At 42.3% G+C, this 19,017-nt stretch overlaps 1 protein-coding gene across 2 annotated transcripts in view; it reads left to right on the top strand.

Moving 5' to 3' along the window:
* The first annotated feature begins 7,830 nt into the window (after positions 1–7,830).
* The window catches only part of DOCK10 (dedicator of cytokinesis 10), a 280,049-nt gene continuing 268,862 nt past the window's right edge, over positions 7,831–19,017 (top strand). For both annotated transcript variants that reach the window (XM_061636814.1, XM_061636810.1), the window contains exon 1: positions 7,831–7,953. In XM_061636814.1, the coding sequence (XP_061492798.1) occupies positions 7,831–7,953 (123 nt within the window). The remainder of the gene's footprint in view (positions 7,954–19,017) is intronic.

Here is a 19,017-nt window from a genome sequence, read left to right as displayed (position 1 = left end):
CCGAATGACCACACTTCTGGAAGGGGAGAAACTGCACGGAGTCCTAACTGATCCTGAATCCTCAGCAGCAGATGAAGAAGCCACTTCATCCTGGAGGCGTAAGCATGCCAAAGTCAGAGCTTGGAAAAGTTACTTTTTTGAACTACAACCCCCATCAGCCCGATCCAGTGGCCATGCTGGCTGGGGCTGATGGGAGTTGTAGTTCAAAAAAGTAACTTTTCCAAGCTCTGGAAAGTGAAATCTCTTCTTATTTCTGTTTTATCAGATGAGGCATTAAATGTTTGCATGGGATATAGGAATGTGAAGGAAATATGGGAAAAGCTTGAAAACGTGTATCACATAAAATCTAAAAATCATGTGATGTTTCTCTGCAATTCGCTGTACAAACTGAAACAGTCTAGCACTCTAGATCTGAATCAACATCTGGAGAGATTTACAAATCTGCTCCGAGAGTTAGAAAGATGTGGGAAATTGTTAGATGAAGATTTACAAAAAGTAATTCTCCTGGCCTCTTTGAATGAACACCATTATATAACTGCTTGCATACTAGAACAGACAGATCAGAACCTGGATCAGATTATGTCACATTTGAAAGATCAGGACTATAAAGGGAGACAGGAACAAGCTCTGTTTGAAAAAGCCATTTTTACTGTGGGCACAAACAGCCACCAAAGACAGGATAGAAAGATGAGTCATCGCTCAAAGCCACAAGAGGGCACAGATAAACAGAGGAAGAATTGCTTCAAATGCAAATATCCTAATCACCTTCAAAGAGAAGGGAGACAGGAGAAAGAGTTGATTTTAAACAAAGGCAAACTGAAAGAAAAACACATTCCAGTTACCATGTATTTGATGGAAAGAATTATAAAACCAGATTTTTAATTGACAGTGGTTGTGCTGCACATTAATAAATGATAAAAATTTGTTTAAGAATTTTAAAACTCATACACAGAATATAATGACTGTGTCTGGAGACAGTGCAGCTACTTTGCAAAACACCAGAGGGTGCCACAGAACTTGAACTGAAAGATTGCCTAGTTGTTCCACCATTTAAAGATAATTTAATAAGTGCCATTAAAATAATGGAGCTTGGAGGTGAACTTTTTCTAAGTGGCAAAGTTTGCCAAGTTTTAGATCAAGGAGAAGTATGTTGTACTGCAAAACTGAAAAATGGATTTTTGCATTTGGAATATTTTGAAACCATTCATGCAAATACAGCCAAAGAAACCTGTGATTCTGGATGTTGACATGTTTGGCATACAAAAATGGGACATGCCAGCTTAGCCAGAATCAGTGCTCTAGAGAAGGAAAATTGTGCTAGAGGCATTAAAATTGAACAGTGTAAATCTACAGAAAAATGTGAATGCGGTATAAAGACAAAACATGTAAAACCAAAATTTCCTAAGTGAAAGGAAAACTACAAAACCTCTAGAATTAATTCATACTGACCTTTGTGGACCCATAAGAATGTCATCACAGGGTGGAAATTTATACATGGTGACTTTCATAGATGATTACTCAAGGTATACTACAATGTATCTATTGAGAGAGAAAAGTCAAGTACGTCAAACACTGAAGGACTATGTCAGAATTGTGTACAACAAATTTGGCAGAAAGCCACAAATTATAAGATCTGACAATGGAGAAGAATTTGTGGCCAGGACTATGCAAGACTTTCTACGTGAGGAAGGCATAGAGCACTAGACTTCGTTCCTTGTTGGAAGATGCACTGTTACCACAGAAGTACTAGAGGGAACCAGCAGTTACTGCTGCCTACCTGCAGAACCGACTTCCAGCACCTGCAACCAACAAGACAACTTTTCAGCTGTGGCATGATCACACACCAAGTGTGTCTCACCTTCGTGTATTTGCCTGCAAGGCCTTTGTACACATCCCAAAACAAAAGAGGTCAAAATTTGGCAACACTGCCAAGAAAGTAATATTCATTGGATATTCTTCAATGCAGAAGGGATACCGAGTAAAAGATCCCAAAACTGGTGAAATTGGAGTATACAGAGCTGTCCATTTTGATGAAAGTATGCACACCAACTAGAAGGGGCACCACACCAAACAGATGACAGCAAAATGGAAGAAGAAACTGAGCTATTCTTCCACAACAGAAGGTATAACAATAACACACCAGGACAAGTAGATGAGGAGTCTTGAGCCAGAAGAGGCATCAGAGCCAGAAGGAGCAGCCAAAGAACCAGTACCCAGACGCTCTGAACGCACCAACAAAGATGTACCACCAGAAAGACTTGCTTACATCATGAGAGATGAACTTCCAGAGCCAGAGACCTGGAAAGACATTGAAGCCTTACCCAAATAAGGAACAATAATCTGTTCCAAATCACTAGCCAGAGGACCAAGGGTTGTTGGATGGTTGCTCACTTCCATCTTAACAAGAACACCAACAGGTGAAGATCAGCCTGGTGCCAAGGCAGGCTAGCTAACGTCTGGGCCTCAAGATCTTGCTGAGCTCTGACTACCATCAGCCCCAGTCACCTGGGAGTCAGGGAGCCCTAGCCAGCTGGCCAGAGAAGAGGGGCAGCAGTGTGGTCCTGGGGTTGCACATTGTGCACTTAACCTCTCAGCAGTGGCATCATTATCAGAAGGGAAGGGGGTGAGGTTGCCACTGTGAAGACACACTGGCAAGGCCAATCTGGTTCATCATATTGCATCAACCTCCCTGATGCCTTGCCCCCCTCTCCCAGTAAGGCAAAGTAAGGCTGCTACTGGAAGGCGAGGTGTACACTGCTGTCCCTCCCCACTGTCTGCTCCTGCAGCATGAGCAATGGTCAGGGATGATAGCACATGGAGTCCAGCAACATCTAGAGAGTCATAGGTTGGCTATCCCTGATTTAAATTCTGTTTAGCTCAGCACTTGTTCTTTATCATTCCTACACTGTGTTTTAGATTGTCTAGCCTTATAGGCTGTGTATTTGAAAACAGGGGCTGTACCTTTGTTTTGATTTACATGCAGTACTTAATATAGGTCTCTGGAAATAGCTCTGAAAAAACTGATGTGCACTTAGTTTGCCTCAAGAGAACTTACTGTACATATTCTAGTTAAATGAGACTTATATGGAGAAGTGAATTTCATCTGATTATCCTAATTTTCCTCCCATGGTTATAAATTGGGTAGAGTGCACAAACTCCTCTGGATTAAGGTGCTGTCTCCTCAGACGCATGGTGTTAATGAAATGGAAGAAAAGGACAGATGTTTCCTGCTCCTGCTGCAGATTTTTTCTTTACTCCATCTTCCACGCAAAGCAGAGTTGCCACTAGATTTCAGGTTTAGAAGACCTTTTTGTAGATCTTCTAACAGGCATATGAAGTGGGTTTGCGTACCATAGTTGTGAACATTACCTAAAAACCACAGAAACACATCTAAAGGATGTGGCATGGATCCCTGACTAGGACATTCTTTTTATTTTTTTATGAAAGAATTATACCACTTAAAATCTCTATAGTGGTTCACATAAAAACAACAAAAATACAATAATATTCAATAAAATTTTCCCAAAACAAAACTATGCATCACAAATAAAACTAAACAACGTATAAAACAGAAAATTAAAAAGAGTCAGAGACCTGGATAACGTGGGTAAATATATAAAAGTTTTAAAGAAGCATGTAAAAGTCATTACTGTCTCTGCTTGATGAATTACCCAAGGGGGGGCATTCCAGAGGGTAGCCTCTATCACTAAAAAAGTTATGGAGCAACCAGCAGGGTATCTTCAGAAGATCTTAAAAGATTAGCTTGGTCTGTACTGCATAAGGTGGTCTGCTAGGTATCCTGCTTCCAAGTTGTTCAGGGGTTTAAAACTCAACAACAAAACTTTGAACATCCACCAGGATGACCAAGGCTGGTACTGTCCCCAAACTGGGCCAAATCCCAGACTGGGTCAAAATAATCATTTTCATCCAAAAGCATTTGCAGCTGAACCACCACCACGTTGCTCAAGAAAGTTGTACTGGTGTACTGGTGACAGGGCAGTCATTGCCAAACCTCTGAGTCCATAGTGGTTTATTTCAGGAGTGGTTGCACCGCCTCCTTCAAGGAAGCAGAGACTATCGCAACAAACAATGAAGCCTTCACCACTCTCTGGTTCACTGGGGTAGAAAGTAACCTTCATACCATTTTAAAAAGTTCTGCTAGATGGTTACCTGGCTGCGACAATGAACTGGATGAGGGCTAATAAACTGAGGCTCAATCCAGACAAGACTGAGATGCTGCTAGTGGGTGGTTCTTCTGACCGGATGGTGGATGTCCAACCTGTCCTGGATGGGGTTGCACCCCCCCTGAAGGAGCAGGTTCGTAGCTTGGAGATTCTCCTGGAACCATCTCTGTCACTTGAGGCTCAGGTAGCCTCAGTGGCACGGAGTGCCTTCTACCAATTTCGGTTGGTGGCCCAGCTACGCCCCTATCTGGACAGGGATAACCTGGCTTCAGTTGTCCATGCTCTGGTAACCTCCAAGTTAGATTACTGCAATGCGCTCTATGTGGGGCTGCCTTTAAAGGCGGTTCAGAAGCTGCAGCATGTGCAAAATGCAGCAGCCAGATTGGTAACAGGGACCAGATGGTTCGAACATATAAAACCGATTCTGGCCCACTTGCATTGGCTGATTGTATGTTTCTGAGCTCGATTCAAGGTGCTGGTTTTAACCTATAAAGCCTTACACAGCTTGGGACCACAATACCTGATGGAACGCCTCTCCCAACAACATCTAAGGCCCTCCTCTGGGTGCCTACTTGGAGGGAAGCTGGGAGTCTGGTAACAAGGGAGAGGGCCTTCTCAGTGGTGGCCCCCAATTTATGGAATTATATATATGATGAGGTGCGCCTGGCGCCAACACTGTTATCTGTTTGGTGCCAGGTCAAGACTTTCCTCTTCTCCCAGGCATTTTAGCATGTGTTTTTAAATTGCTTTTTTAAAAAATGTGTTTTTAACTTTGTATATTTGTTTTAATGTTTTTAATTGTTGTAAACCGCCCAGAGAGCTTTGGCTATGGGGCGGTATACAAATGCAATAAATAAATAAATAAATAAATAAAATACTCAAGGATGCAATGCAGGCAACAAAGTAGGTCATCTTCACCACCTTTACTACCATGCAGTAGGTATGATTGTTCAGAGTATATCCTTTAGAATATAAGAATCCATTCCTAGGGAAAGTGGTAGCAGGAATAGCCATATAACAAAACCAGCAGTAGCAATGTTCATTACTTGTAGTATGGCACCAAAAGCTCATGTTTGAGTTCTTGGAACTTTTCTCATTCTATAAGGATAGTTGATCAAGTAACAGTTTGACATTTATAAGACTTGGAGCTGTGCACTGTTGTTTCTGGTAGCATTTTGTATTGGCATAATGCTTGACAGTATTTCTCTGGTTGGTCTCATAAAAGCCTGTGGTGGTGGACTGCCTTCAAGTTGATTCCGACTTATGGTGACCCTATGAATAGGGTTTTCATGGTAAGCGGTATTCAGAGGGGTTTACCATTGCTGTCTTCTGAGGCTGAGAGGCAGTGACTGGCACAAGGTCACCCAGTGAGCTTCATGGCTGTGTGGGGATTCGAACCCTGGTGAGATATTATACCTTTTCCTACTGTACAAGAAGTGAAATTGAGAGTGAATTGTAGGAAGCCTGCATTACATATTACAGTTTAACACCTACATTATCAAATTGTGGGTGTGTACCTCTGAAGTGGTAACCAAGAGAGGGGATAGGAAACCCAAGGAGGAAAGAGATCCTGAAGCAGTAAGAGTCTTTCCCCCTGTAAGCTGTTTGGTATTACATTTACAACTACCTCCACTAAGAAGGAAGATAGTCATGCTTTGAAGGGAGCACATTTCAAGGGAAGTCTTGCAGCAGGAAGGGATTTCCTTGCCCTCCTCTTTGCACCCATCTTGGGAGGTAATTATTATGACAACAAATTCTGAGTGCAGGCAACAACCAAAGTTATGCAGTGCTCCATCCTCCTTCTGCAAATATCCTGGACAGAAATTCATATGGAGGGTAGTGGTAAAGAAGATTTAGGCAATAAGGAGCAACTCATATGTTACCAGTAGTGATGTGGTAACAGTCATTGTGCTCCAATAATGATCAAAGGAACTGATCATGGGGTGGTGATATAGTTACCTCTTAATAAAGATTGCCACCCTGCAACCATGTTGACATTTCCACCCATTATATTCACTTTCTTCAAGTATTTTTGGAACTGTGAACACTCAGCAGCACTGCAATAACTCCCCCTCCCCACGGTTGGTAACACAGGAAACTGAACCTTTGTGTGGCTGTCATTTGTAGAACTGGATGCCTGACAGAGCACTCTCACTAATACTCATTATATTTGTTAGGATTAGTGCATTACAATTCCATTATCATCCCATACCAACATGGGAAGAACGAATCCCAGGAGGACCTGTTGCTTTATTATATTAACATTTTCCTTTTAGAGGTTTTAGAAGAGATGTCCTGTTCTGTTCTAATGCCAAGTGCCGCATTAATGTTGCAATCCACAGGCTCCCTGAACTGACTATACCTGAGAATTTCTGGGTGGAATCCATAGAACATTTTACTGGACTTAGGTGGTCCAGTAGAGCGAGTTTTAGAACTAGTCTGAAAAACATTTAAGTGGCAAATGCTGCCTCTATGCCATGTGTTGCAGTCACATGAGAAGGTATACATCTCCCCCCATGTTATGTGAACGGTATGAGGGCTGCTGCTGCCTATCTTATATGCATGCAGCAGTAAAGAAAGGTGTGTGACTTTACCCCAAGCTCAGTTTACACTGGTGAGAAAGGATTTTTAAAATCCCCATCTGGTATTTCGGGGGGTGGAGAAGAGGAGGAAGAGATGTACTTCTGACCCCAGTGGACACTGGCTCATCAGGGCAAAATGGAACACTGTCGCACAAATCTCATTCTGCCCTCAGCTAGCCCCCACCTGCCTGCTTTCCTACTTATAACCAGTCCAGGGGGTAGCTTCCTCCTCTTTAGTCTCACATTTGTCCCTTGTAGAACTCAGCAGAAAGGAGCATGGTGAGCAAACTAACATTAGTTGGCTTTGCCTGTCACTGGCTCTGGTTCCACCTACTGCAGGGCTCCCTACCTTCCCCGTCCCCCACTAGTCTCAATGGACACCAGCCATCAGTGTTAGGTAGGTCAATTTAGACTCTGGACTAAATGGTTTTATATCCTCCCCATCTTTTTTAGATGGTAATGTGTGCCATACTTCCAAATGTGCTAAGCCAAGTAGGCTGGCTCCGAACGGGACCCTGGACATCTGCCCTGAAGTCCGGCCCTGAGGGCACTGCTGTTTCCTCTCCCGGCCTAACTTGTAGCGAAGTACAGTACTAGTATTGTTGCCCCAACCAGTTGTCTGGCACGGCGAGGAAACTCCAGCTACCCGTCAGCCACGCCAGCCGTGTGCCAGCCGTGTGCCAGCCGCCTCGGCTCTGGCTGCTGCGGGGAACTGAACCTTTTTGGCGGTGTTCACCTCGGCCGTTCTCCAAAGTTGCCGCGGCTGCCAGCTTGGGTGCCGAACTTGCTGCTGGCTCAGCCTCCGCTCCGAGGCCAAAGCCTTCTCCTTGCCACCAGACCCTTAAACGCTCCCCCCCCTCCACGGCACCCCCCAAAAATAAAAAGTGCCGCGGGGGTGAAAGAGGGTGTGTGCGTGTGTCACGCCTTCCAGATGGGGGGGGAAGGGAAAGAGACAAGAAAGCGCCGAGTTCCGTTTCCTGAACGCGTCTTGTCTTGGCCGGGTGAGAGGCGGGAGCGTCGCTCGCCGCCGCTGAAGGAGTTTTGCCAGGCAGTCTTACCCGCAGATGGCTGGGGAGAAAACGCGGAGATTCACCCGGAGCCTCCTACGACCCAGCTTGGCATCGGAGCTTCGCCACAGCGCTGCCACCGCCCTCAGCGGCGCGAACCGCTACCGGCTCCAGCTGAGGGTGAGTCCAGTTCGCCTCTTCTGGCGAACGCAGGAATGGCGCGAAGGAGCGTCCTCGAACTGCCGCGGCTCGGTGTCTCGCGCTGGCATGCTGTTGGGGCTCTGAGGGAATGGCTCATTGCTTAGCGCGCGCACACCAGGAGGCATGGGCCAGGCGGGAAATCAGCTGCGCTATCCGGGGAAGGCTAGGGAAGCCTTTGCGCCTGCTGTGCGCTGGGGCGCGAGGGAAATCCAGTGTGCCGTGCACAAAGAGCGCCAGGCGCGTTTGTAGAGGACTTGGCCATAAGGCAATTCTCCTTCGCCCGGCCTCCTGCGACTTGGCAGAGGTCTCCTTCAGTCATAATTTTGTATAGCTCTTTCGAGTGCTTCTCCCGTTCATTCGTTCAACGTTCCAACCTTGTAACCAAACTGTAAAGCAGTGGTTCCCAACCTCTATGAGTATGGGACCACCTTTGTAAGCTCAAAAAAATTAGTGCCCCCCCGCTAATTATAATTTTCTTCTCTTTTAATTGAAAAAATGGTGTGTGGCAAAATCACATCTCCAAATATCCCTTTCCATAAAAAGGTGCTTGCGGACAGGGAGGTGTTGCTTTCTTTTCTTAATGCAAAGGTCCGGTCAAATTGGGATCCTCCTCCCTCCCGACAGTCTGAAGATGTACAGTCCTGTCTCCCAACACCAGTGAGTTACAGTGTTGGACTAAGATCCAGATTCAAATCCCCACCCAGCCGTGAAGCCCACTGGGTGACCTTGGGCCAGACACAGTCTCTCAGCCTGACCTAACTCACAGGGTTGGTGTAAGGATAAAATGGAAAGGGGGGGGAACCATGTGCTCCACCTTGAGCAACTTGGAGGAAAGGTGGGATAGAAATGCAATAGTAATTAAACAAACACATTTCAGCTGCAGTAGGTGGACCCCAGCCTCAGCCAACCTGCTGAGCTTTTTAATAATAATAATTGAGAAGCAGCAATGTGGTAGTGGTGGGGATGCTAGATTGTGAAGACAAAAGGGTGGATAGACTGAGGAGGGGGGTTAGTGCTTTTAGGCCTTGGAATGATCATCAGAACTGATAACTTGGTTAGCATGCACTTGGTGAATGAGAGTGGAGCAGAAGACAGATCAGTGCACGCACACACTCAAACACACCTGCCCCTCCTGCAAGCATCTTTAAAACCCTCAACTGCTGCAGCATCTTTGAGACAGAGGTTGGGGGGCAGAATATAGGTGGAAGAAAGGGGGGACACTGGCACACACTTAGCCTCAGAGATGGGGGGCAAGCAAGTCCTGTGCTTCCTCACTGCTCCTTGGCTCCATCTAGGCTGTAGGTGAGATCTGGGCAGCCTCGCAAATAAGAATAATTTTTAAAGGGAGGTGGCAGCAAAGGAGGAGTCAAGAAAGGCAGGCAGGCTGGCTGTCAGGAAGGAAGGGGGAAAGCAACTTTTGCTTGCAGCCTTTTTGCTTCACAAAAAGCACTCTCCTCATTCTGAGTAAGGGCATCATCAGCAGTGGCAGTGGAGGAGATGGGAATCGGGATAGTAATCCCCTCTTCTTCCTGGTAGCACCTCCCTCAGCCTCCTTTAATATCTGCCATGTGCAGTATAGGCAGATGCCTGCCCTTGGTGTGCATGAAAGATACTCTGGCGCTTCAGCAAAGTCCTCCCCTCTTGTTTGGAGCAAGGGGGAGGTATCATCTGCAGCGGAAGTGGGAAGCGACAGCATCCAGGTAGTGAAGGTTATCAATCAATCAATAATTCATTACTGTTCACTGCCCCCTCTGGATTACTTTGGGGGGGCTGGGGGTCATGGCCCCCAGGTTGGGAACCATAGCTATAAAGCAAATGGATATCTCTCCCCCTTCATATTGGAAATGGGTGCAGGTTGGTATGTGTGTAGGCTCAGAGCTGAAGTCTAAAGGCTTTACGTTTGTCTAAAAAGTCCACGCAGTGCAAGTCCTATGCATGTCTAGTAAAAAAAAAGAAAGGACCATTTGAGTTCAGTTACTGTCAGGTAAACGTGCATAGGATTTCAGCCTGCCTTCCCCATAGATGCAAGATTGGAAGCAGGGATTTCCTAGCTGACAGCTCTCTTAATGAGCAGTCCTATGCATCCTTATTCAGAAGTAAATCCCATTGTGATCAGTATATTTTATTTCAGGGTAAGTGTGCATAGGATTGCAGCCTTAGGCACTGCATTACAGTAGCTCTCTAATTAATCAGATCCTGCCAAAGGTCTTTCATATGGCGTGTTCTGGTATGTTTGCTATACTGCATCTCTCTCTCTCTCTCTCTCTCTCTCTCTCTCTCTCTCTCTCTCGCTCTTTATGCCTATATTGCTCCTAAGGGACAGTACTACTTTCTAATAGTAACAACTAGTCTGCTGCAGTTAACACAACAAAAGAGCCCTATAGCACCTTAAAGCATACAAAATATATTGTGACATAATAAACTTATGCCATCAGCTTTCATGGACTAGAGACCAATTTATTATCTTCTAATGAAGTGGGCTAAGTGTAAAATCATATGCCATAATAAATTTCTATTGCTTTTCAGGTGCTACAAGGTTCTTTGTTGTTTTTATTTTCCAATAGTGAATATATCCAGCTGTTACTGTTACTTCAAAAAATGAACACAAAATCTCATGGCTTCCTTTCTAAGACTGACAGGATTCCATTTTACAGGGGTCTGTTCTTTTTTCCCTAGCTACAAAATTCCTCAGTTCAATATAGACAACTGATCCATCTGTTCTGAATGTAACACTTGGGGGGAGATCTGGTGTGTCACAGGTCTCTAGAGAGAAAATAGTGCTGAATTATTGAACATTATTATTACGGCAATAATTATTGAACATAATAATGCCAATTATTATGGCAATCAAGACCTGTAGGATCATTGGTACAAACTCATTTTATCTTGCATAAGAAGTGGGTGGATTCAGATAATCCAATCATAATTTGCACTCGTGATAAACTCTTTTTTTTTTTTCAATAATTTTTATTCAGATTTTCATAAAACATACAAGACAAAATCATAAAACATTCAAAGACAAAAAACAAAATCAAAAATAGTTAAACAAAAAGAAAAAAAGAAAAAAAAAACAAAAATAAAAAATAAAGAGTAAAATATTGACTTCCCATTTGTCAAAGATCAAATCAGTTATAAGTCTATAATATATAACAATCCTGTCTCTTAAGTCATATTATAAAATCACTTTCCTCCAGTAGTTATCTTACTTAATCATCAAATCTCATAAACATTACTTTATTCTTTCCACAAAAAGTCAAAGAGAGGTTTCAATTCTTTAAGAAATATATCTATCAATTTTTTTTTCCAGATAAGCATATCGATTAATCCATCTCATTACTAATTATGATAATCTTATTGTCATAACCATAGTCAAAATAAACATTTCAATTAATCCATCACATCAGAATCTGTTAGGTTCAATAATTTCAGTAGCCATTGTTCTATTATCTCTATTAGTTCCATTTTCCATCTTCCATCTTCAGTAGTCTTGTTAAGTCCAGTAATTTCAATATCCAATCTTCCATTATCAGTATTCCATAATAATCTTGCTGTCAAAGCCATAGTCATATAGTAAGAGTCTGATGGGGATTACCTCTATCCCAAATATTTTCTTGCCATCCATTCTGAATAGGTTGCTGAAATACTGCTGTAAAATCATATCTCTGTTCTTTTTTTCAAAATACACTGGGTCATCTCTTAAAAGTTTTTCCATTGTCACATGGCTGCAGTTAATTCCATAGATTTTCTCTATATTGGGCTCCATCACATCATTCCAGTCCAGAAGATTATCCATGCCATTGATAACTTTATCTCTAGAATCTTCATTCATTTCTTCAGAGATAACATTGAGTTCCAAACAATAGATTTTATTTCTAAAGTCCATAGACTCCAAATCTTGTTCCTGTTCCACGTTGGTTCCAATCTCCGGGATCTCCTCTCTCACAGGGACCCCTATTCCAGTCTCCAGGGTCACCTCTCTCACAGGGACCCCTGTTCCAATCTCCGGGGTCTCCTCTCTCACAGGGACCCCTTCCAGGGTCACCTCTCTCACAGGGACCCTTATATCTTTAATCTCCTGCTTCATTTTACTCAATTCAATTTTCATTATCTCAATCTCATCCATTATTTTCTGAAACATAGTTATTTCCAGATTTTCAGCCACTTTCTTAATTGCCATTTTAAAAGAAAAATATAGGAAAACCACTTCTTATTTCAGCAACAATTGGGTTAATACTCCAAACTTGGTGACATCACAGTATAAACAGAGCAGACAGCCTTATCTCTCCAATAGTTAAGTAAACAAAATGCAGTTCCCAGGATCGAAACAATTAATGGCAATCGTCAAGAAACAGATTCGTCAAAATAAAATAGACCAAAAAGAGAGTAGTCTCAAAACAGTATAATATTTTTCAAAATAAAAATCTGGAATAGAAATCCCTCTTCTGTGTATATCTTTAGAATGCAAATCCAGGACAGCTTTTTGCAACAAAAACAGAGATAAGCTATTAATTAGTGCGTAGCAGAGAGAAGTTATGGCTCCCCAGTGAGATGTCAAAAACTGATCAATCTGGCAAATCTCTTTTAAACAGCAACAATTTAAGTCAAGTAAAAGAAAAATATAGAAAGAAGGGTGCTTGCCTGTTAGTGCGTTCTCTCTTAGAAGATAAGGTGAACGTTCGCTTTATCAGATAGAGCTTGCTGTTAAAAATCCGTCCCACCTTCGTCGGCTGGACCTCGTCCCATAAATTAATGAGATCTGGTCGTCCCAACAAAAATAGGCTTTGAGGTTAATCTCTTCGTTTCTCCCTACCCGGGAGAAGTTTAATCAGTCAAAAAAAAAAGAAAAAACTGACTGATATATCTGAATAAGCTTCTTTTGAGGCAGGAGCCCGTCTCAAAAGCAGGCACAGGCTAAGTCACCCTTCCCGGAAGTGTGATAAACTCTTCATATGCAAGTGTTACTGTCATAGATTGGCAGTGTTTCCCCATGAAAAAAAGGTGTTGTAACTAGACACAATTGTGAATGACCTGGCTGCCATGTGACTTGCAATAATTGCATTACAAACATTCTCTTATGAATCTCTACCTGCTCATTGCCATCTATGGCAAATGGTTATAACAATCATAACAGTTTTTGGACATATAATTATATTGACATATATCAATACAGCTATGATTTTTCTAACACTGACTGTTAGAACCAGTATTACATACTGTATTACATACCATATTACAGCTGGGGCACTCTCACGCTTTCTGGCCAACTCCAGACCTGCTTTCAGATGGTACTTTTTGAGTAATTTAATAAGTGTCTCCTTGTTTGAGCACTGAGTTTTGCGGGACGGCCTTTTCTTGGCAGTGCCTGGGTGGTGTGAGGCAGCTTCCACTCCTGATTATTGATCCAACTGTGCTCACTGGAATATCCAAACACTTGAACATTAGTTTGTACTCTTTCTATGCATTTGTATTACATTATCTCTCACTTCTGTAGAATGCTCTTTGGTCTTCATTTTCCTTCAGATCCTGATCAATGATCCTTCGGTAGTGGGGTTTTTATCCTGACAATGTGACAGCAACTTTAGTGGTTCACAGGTGGAGGCCAATGGTAAGGTAATTGTGTCCTTGATAGGGCAATTTCTTTTATCTGTGTAAACTGGGAGCTTCCACAGCACAGGGGTCGAATACTTATGCAAGCACCATGTTTCAGTTTTTTTTGTTTCTTACAAACATTTCTCAACATAAACCCAATGTCACCTTACAATAATTGATTTTGAGTTTCAGTGTTACAAAATAAAATATCATACGGAACAAAATTACAACGTACCATTTGTAAGTAATATGAGAGCATTGGTTGGGGGTCTGAATACTTTTGCAAGCGGCTATGATTAATCAAAAGTGAAGGCTTCCTAATTTCCCATCATAGCTGTCCCAGAGGGGAAGGGGGGAAATCTGTGAACCTGAGACTCACGTAGACTAATTTCTCTTATGATAAACCATGGCTGATTGTGACATCCAAATACAGTGTTAGCAGGCTCTTATTGTGAAATGAAAAATCCGAGTTATTGGCCGGAATGCTATAGAGCTGAAAAATGCTATATATTTCTAGGACGTTCACTTGGCATTGAACCAAGGATTATAGTAATGTGTGAACTTACAGAAGGAATTTGTTTTTGTGTTATACAGCAACAGATTTCTGACAAAGGTGTTCAGTCACATTGGCAGTAATAAATATACTCTCTTGTTTAAGTAACAGAAATTACTTACGTATGATTCATCTGAGTTATACAGCGGCTCGGTTTGCATGAAACATTAAGCCATACAGGGATTCTTGGATGAAACAGAGTATCTAGATCCATTTCAGTCTGGTTTCAGGCCTGGTTATGGGATGGAGACGGCTTTGGTCACCTTGGTGCACGACCTATGCAGAGAGCTGGACAGGGGGAGTGTGTCCCTGTTGGTTCTCCTGGACCTCTCAGCAGCTTTCGATACCATCGACCATGGTATTCTTCTGGGTTGTCTTGCGGGGATGGGACTTGGGGGCACTGGTAATATTGGATGTAGTTTAATTTCATTTTAATGTAGATTCTATATGTTTTAATTATATGTGCTTTTATCTGGAAGCCGCCACGAGTTCCAGTATTGGAAGGATGGCGGGATATAAATAAAGAATAACTAACTAACTAAAGAATAACTAGTGCAAATGAGCAAAAATGTGGGTTCCTGGCACAAAGATCATTGCCACTCTGCTCTTCCCCAAGTCCTTCTCCCACCATGCTGCTCTGGGCTAAGCCATGAGTAGTAAATCAAGAATAAATCTTGGTTACAACTCATGGTTTGTCTGGAGTGAGACCAAGCATAAGCCTGGGTTTGGATGGAACTCTAAGCAAAAGCATGGCTTAGACTTGGATAGGACAGCAGTACCTGGTGAGGAGTTCAGGGGCCACAGACTTTACTCTGGGAAACTGCAGGCTTGTTTATTCATGCTAAGCCATGGTTTGGGTTAGCATTATATGCAAACCAAGTCATTTCCAACAAATATTTACTTTTGCTATTTCCAGAAACAGAAACATATATTGTTGTTTAACAACAGAACAAGAAAAAGCATCTACTGTGGCTTCTCTTGATCAGTCAGTATTTTAAAACAGGTTTTCTAAAAGCTGCATCACAGAAACAAATTTACAGTCTTGCAAATCTCACTTTACATGCCTGTTTATATGGAAGTTTAAGACAGGAAATGTCTGGCATTTAAATAGGCCGGGTGCACATGCAGCAGAATGAAACAGGAAAGAATGGATTGTACTTCTTAAGACTGCAGGACAAGGATTTCATTTTTAATGTCCCTTCTGAAAAATATGTAGGCCAGGCCAAGGAGGTAACCAATGAATATATCCATCTAGACTTCAGTTTTGGAATTTTTGCAGAGTTTTCCAATGACATAACTGGAAATGTTGATAGAATTCAGATATTTTACCAGTTCAATTTTGGATTAATTTTGTGCCTGAATTGATTCAGTACAAATGAGTCTATTTCTAATTGGATGCAAGGGTAGAGGAAATGAGAAATTTTAAAAGGTAGGAGATATTTCATTATATAGTAAAGCATACATTCTTATGAATTTTCTCTTCCTCACCCCTCTACCACTGCATTAGCTTCTACATTCTGCATAACAGTGAAATACGTGAAACTGTTAAGAAGCACCGCATAGCCACAGGATCTGTTTTTTACTCAGAACTGTCACATGAAAGCCGAAAGATGAACTCTACATATTAAATATGTATGTGGAAAACAAGAATAGAGGATGAAACCCCCTATAAATGACAGACCAATCAAATCTTGTAACAAAAATCTAAGAAGCTGCCTTATACTGCGTGAGATCATTGGTCCATGTAGCTCAGTGTTGTCTATGCTGACTGACAAGGCCTCTAAGCCTCCTGGAGATGCCATGGATTATGCCTGGGACCATTTGCATGCAGACCCTGTGTTCTGTCACTACAGCCCCTCCCACTGAGAAATTGGCTGTGTTTGGATGACAATAAGCTAGATTAAGTATAAACTCTTGCACTACCTCATAGTCCCTTTGCTTTTCTCTTCACACAAAGGGAAACAAACCAGGAAGCCACTGCTAACCATACCTTCTCCTTATGTGAGGACAGGAAACCATGGTTAATGGCTTCTAAGCAAGCCAGGACATGAAGCCATAATTTAAAATTGGCTTTAGTGTTCTGACTTGTTCAGAATCCATTAACCATAGATGCTAGTTCACTCTAAATTGCATTGTGTATATTTAACAACTTGTGTCATAAAGACATTATGCTTGCATTGAATATAAATTGCCTGAATAAAAGTTACCACCTTCCTAGCCTGATTTTTATGCCACTGACAAAATATGCTGTTGACTGTGGGTTTGATCCAAACCACTTAGGTTAATGCTTAAAGTAGTCCATTGAATGCTTAATGTATAGACCACCACTGAAATAAATGGATCCTTTCTAAGCGTGTTTAAGTCTGGATGCAATCCTGTGAATTGACTATGGAAGTAGACTATGGAAGCTCGTTTCTAAAAACAACACGAATAGCCATGGAAGCTGCTAGAAGGTGCATCCATGTGGCAGATACTCTGCACATTTGAACTATCTGCTGCAGCAGCTTGTTACAGAAGCAAGAACATGTGTACACAGTTTCACAGTTTGCCACATGAAGTGCCTGCCACAGGTTTGTCATTATAAACACCTCAGTGTACCTTGTGGAGCATGATCCTGTGTGCATTTACTCAGAAATAAATGCACTGACTCAAAAATAAGTATTTTATTCAAAGAGACATATTCCCATCTATGTGTTCACAGGACTAAAGCCTTAGCCTGCAATCCTAAATGCACTTACTAGGGAGCAATGTCCATTGAACATAGTAGAATTTGCTACTGTGTAACACACAGGGTTCTACTGTTAGACTGTGAAGGTGCCACATTCTCTTAATAGCAGAAGACAAAGCAGGCATTTATACTTAGTTCAGTCCACCCAGCACCATTTTTGTGTAGCCTTCTCTCATTCATTTCGGTACAGAAGCCTCACTGAAGTGAAGATTGTGCTGCAGTAGTGCTTGGTAGATTGCTCCCTGCCTTTGCTTCAATGAGTCTCTGCATTCTCCTCCTGATGAATTCAGCTGCTGATGTTGAGTTATCTGCTAGGAAATTTCAAAATGGACAAAGTTGAAACCCATGTTTTATTTCACACTGAGTAATTATACGCTGCAGCTTTGCCACAGGATGTGGTTAGGAGACTCTAGGATTTAGCAATATTCAAACACAAATTGCATACATTGTGTGTGTGTGTGTGTGTGTGTGTGAGAGAGAGAGAGAGAGAGAGATCAAATGATCTGGAACTAATTGCAGTACACAGTACACTTTCCCTGTAATTGTCCTATTGTTTTTAGTGAGATTCACCTGGAATAAATGGTGTTTGACCTACATTCAGTGCTACGTTACAGGAGCAGATTAGCATTTTCTTTGTACAGAAGAGTTCTAATATTGCTTCTCCCTCTCCTGCCCTGGAATCAGAGTTTTGGATTAGAATATTATAACTGATATGTTAAGTGATAGGATTTGGCAGAAAATCCAAGAAGATGTATTCTCTAGTGGAATTGAAAATGGAAATGGACTGCCTTCAAGTCGATCCCGACTTATGGTGACCCTATGAATATGGTTTTCATGGTAAGTGGTATTCAGAGGGGGTTTACCATTACCTTCCTCTGAGGCTGAGAGGCAGTGACTGGCCCAAGGTCACGCAGTGAGCTTCATGGCTGTGTGTGGATTCGAACCCTCGTCTCCCAGGTCGTAGTCCAGCACCTTAACCACTACACCACACTGGCTCTCCTAGTGGAATTAGGAATGTATATATACAGAGTGTCTCCTGAAGTGCCTGGATTAAAATGGGAAAAGATAGCAGACATTTATGGCAACAAGAGGAACCCAGCCAGCCTTAGTAAATTCCTGTCCACTGCTTTCCCTTCTAATCTATCCCCAGAAGCTTTGTTGATCCAACCAGTTATGGTACATGTATGTTAGTACCATCAGTGTACATGGCACTTTACAGAGAGTAAGACAACAGATTCATGCCCCAGTGAGTTTACAGTCTAAAATTCAACATAGGGGAATGGAGAAAGGGGTGGGAAGCAGAGGCAGGGAAGCAATATGCAGTTGTTTCAGTCTTAGTTACAAGCTGTGTTATGGTGGGCATGGGAGCTAGGGAACAGTGCCAAAGGCTTCATGGGTTTTTGAGAATGGATTCCTGTGAAGTAATAGAGGTGGCATAATCATGCAGATGTTCTGGGAGGCAGTTCTGAGAAGCATGCAGGGCAGCAAGGGACAAAGGGCAGATAATTGAGGAAGCAGGTGGTGTTAAGATGGACATAGGAATGGGGTGGAGCTAGAAAGTATGAGCGAACCGGATCCCATATCTCCTCCCCAAGTGTGTTCCCTCAACATTGAACATAATGTTCAAACAGTTGTGGTTTTTCAAATGCTGCTTGAAACAGATCTGCTACAATGAACAAATGCCCATACTTCTATTGCTTTCCCTGTTCCTGCCAGAAAGAACTCTGTTGCAACTGTCAGTTGCCTGTGGCTGCAGAAGGAAAGGAAAGGCCCCTGTCACTAGCCAGAGGATCAACCACTTCCACCCCAGTAAGAACACAATTAAGGGAAAATCACTATCGTCCCAAGTGGATGTTAATAAATTACATTTTTTCCCCTCTGGCATTGTCTCTGCCTTTTCTCTCCTTTCCCCTTCCCTTATGTGCCCTTTCCTATTAGACTGTATGTCTGAAGACAGGATTTCCTTGTTTGTTTATGTGCAGCAGCTAGTTAATGTAGCTGGGTGGATTTATTTAAATCACTATGAAGTATATGAAATGAATTTTCAAAATGGAAACTCAACTTACATCAAACTTTTTTGTTGATAATTTACACCAAATTTCCATTTTATGCAGAACAAGTATGCATACTAGCTAGGTGCTATGATACATGAGCATATTGGTTTATGCAGTGT

The sequence above is a fragment of the Rhineura floridana genome, chromosome 7 (assembly GCF_030035675.1).
Source record: "Rhineura floridana isolate rRhiFlo1 chromosome 7, rRhiFlo1.hap2, whole genome shotgun sequence".
NCBI lineage: Eukaryota > Metazoa > Chordata > Lepidosauria > Squamata > Rhineuridae > Rhineura > Rhineura floridana.
Note: the sequence above shows the minus strand (reverse complement) of the source record. Positions and strands in the feature narration are given on the sequence as shown.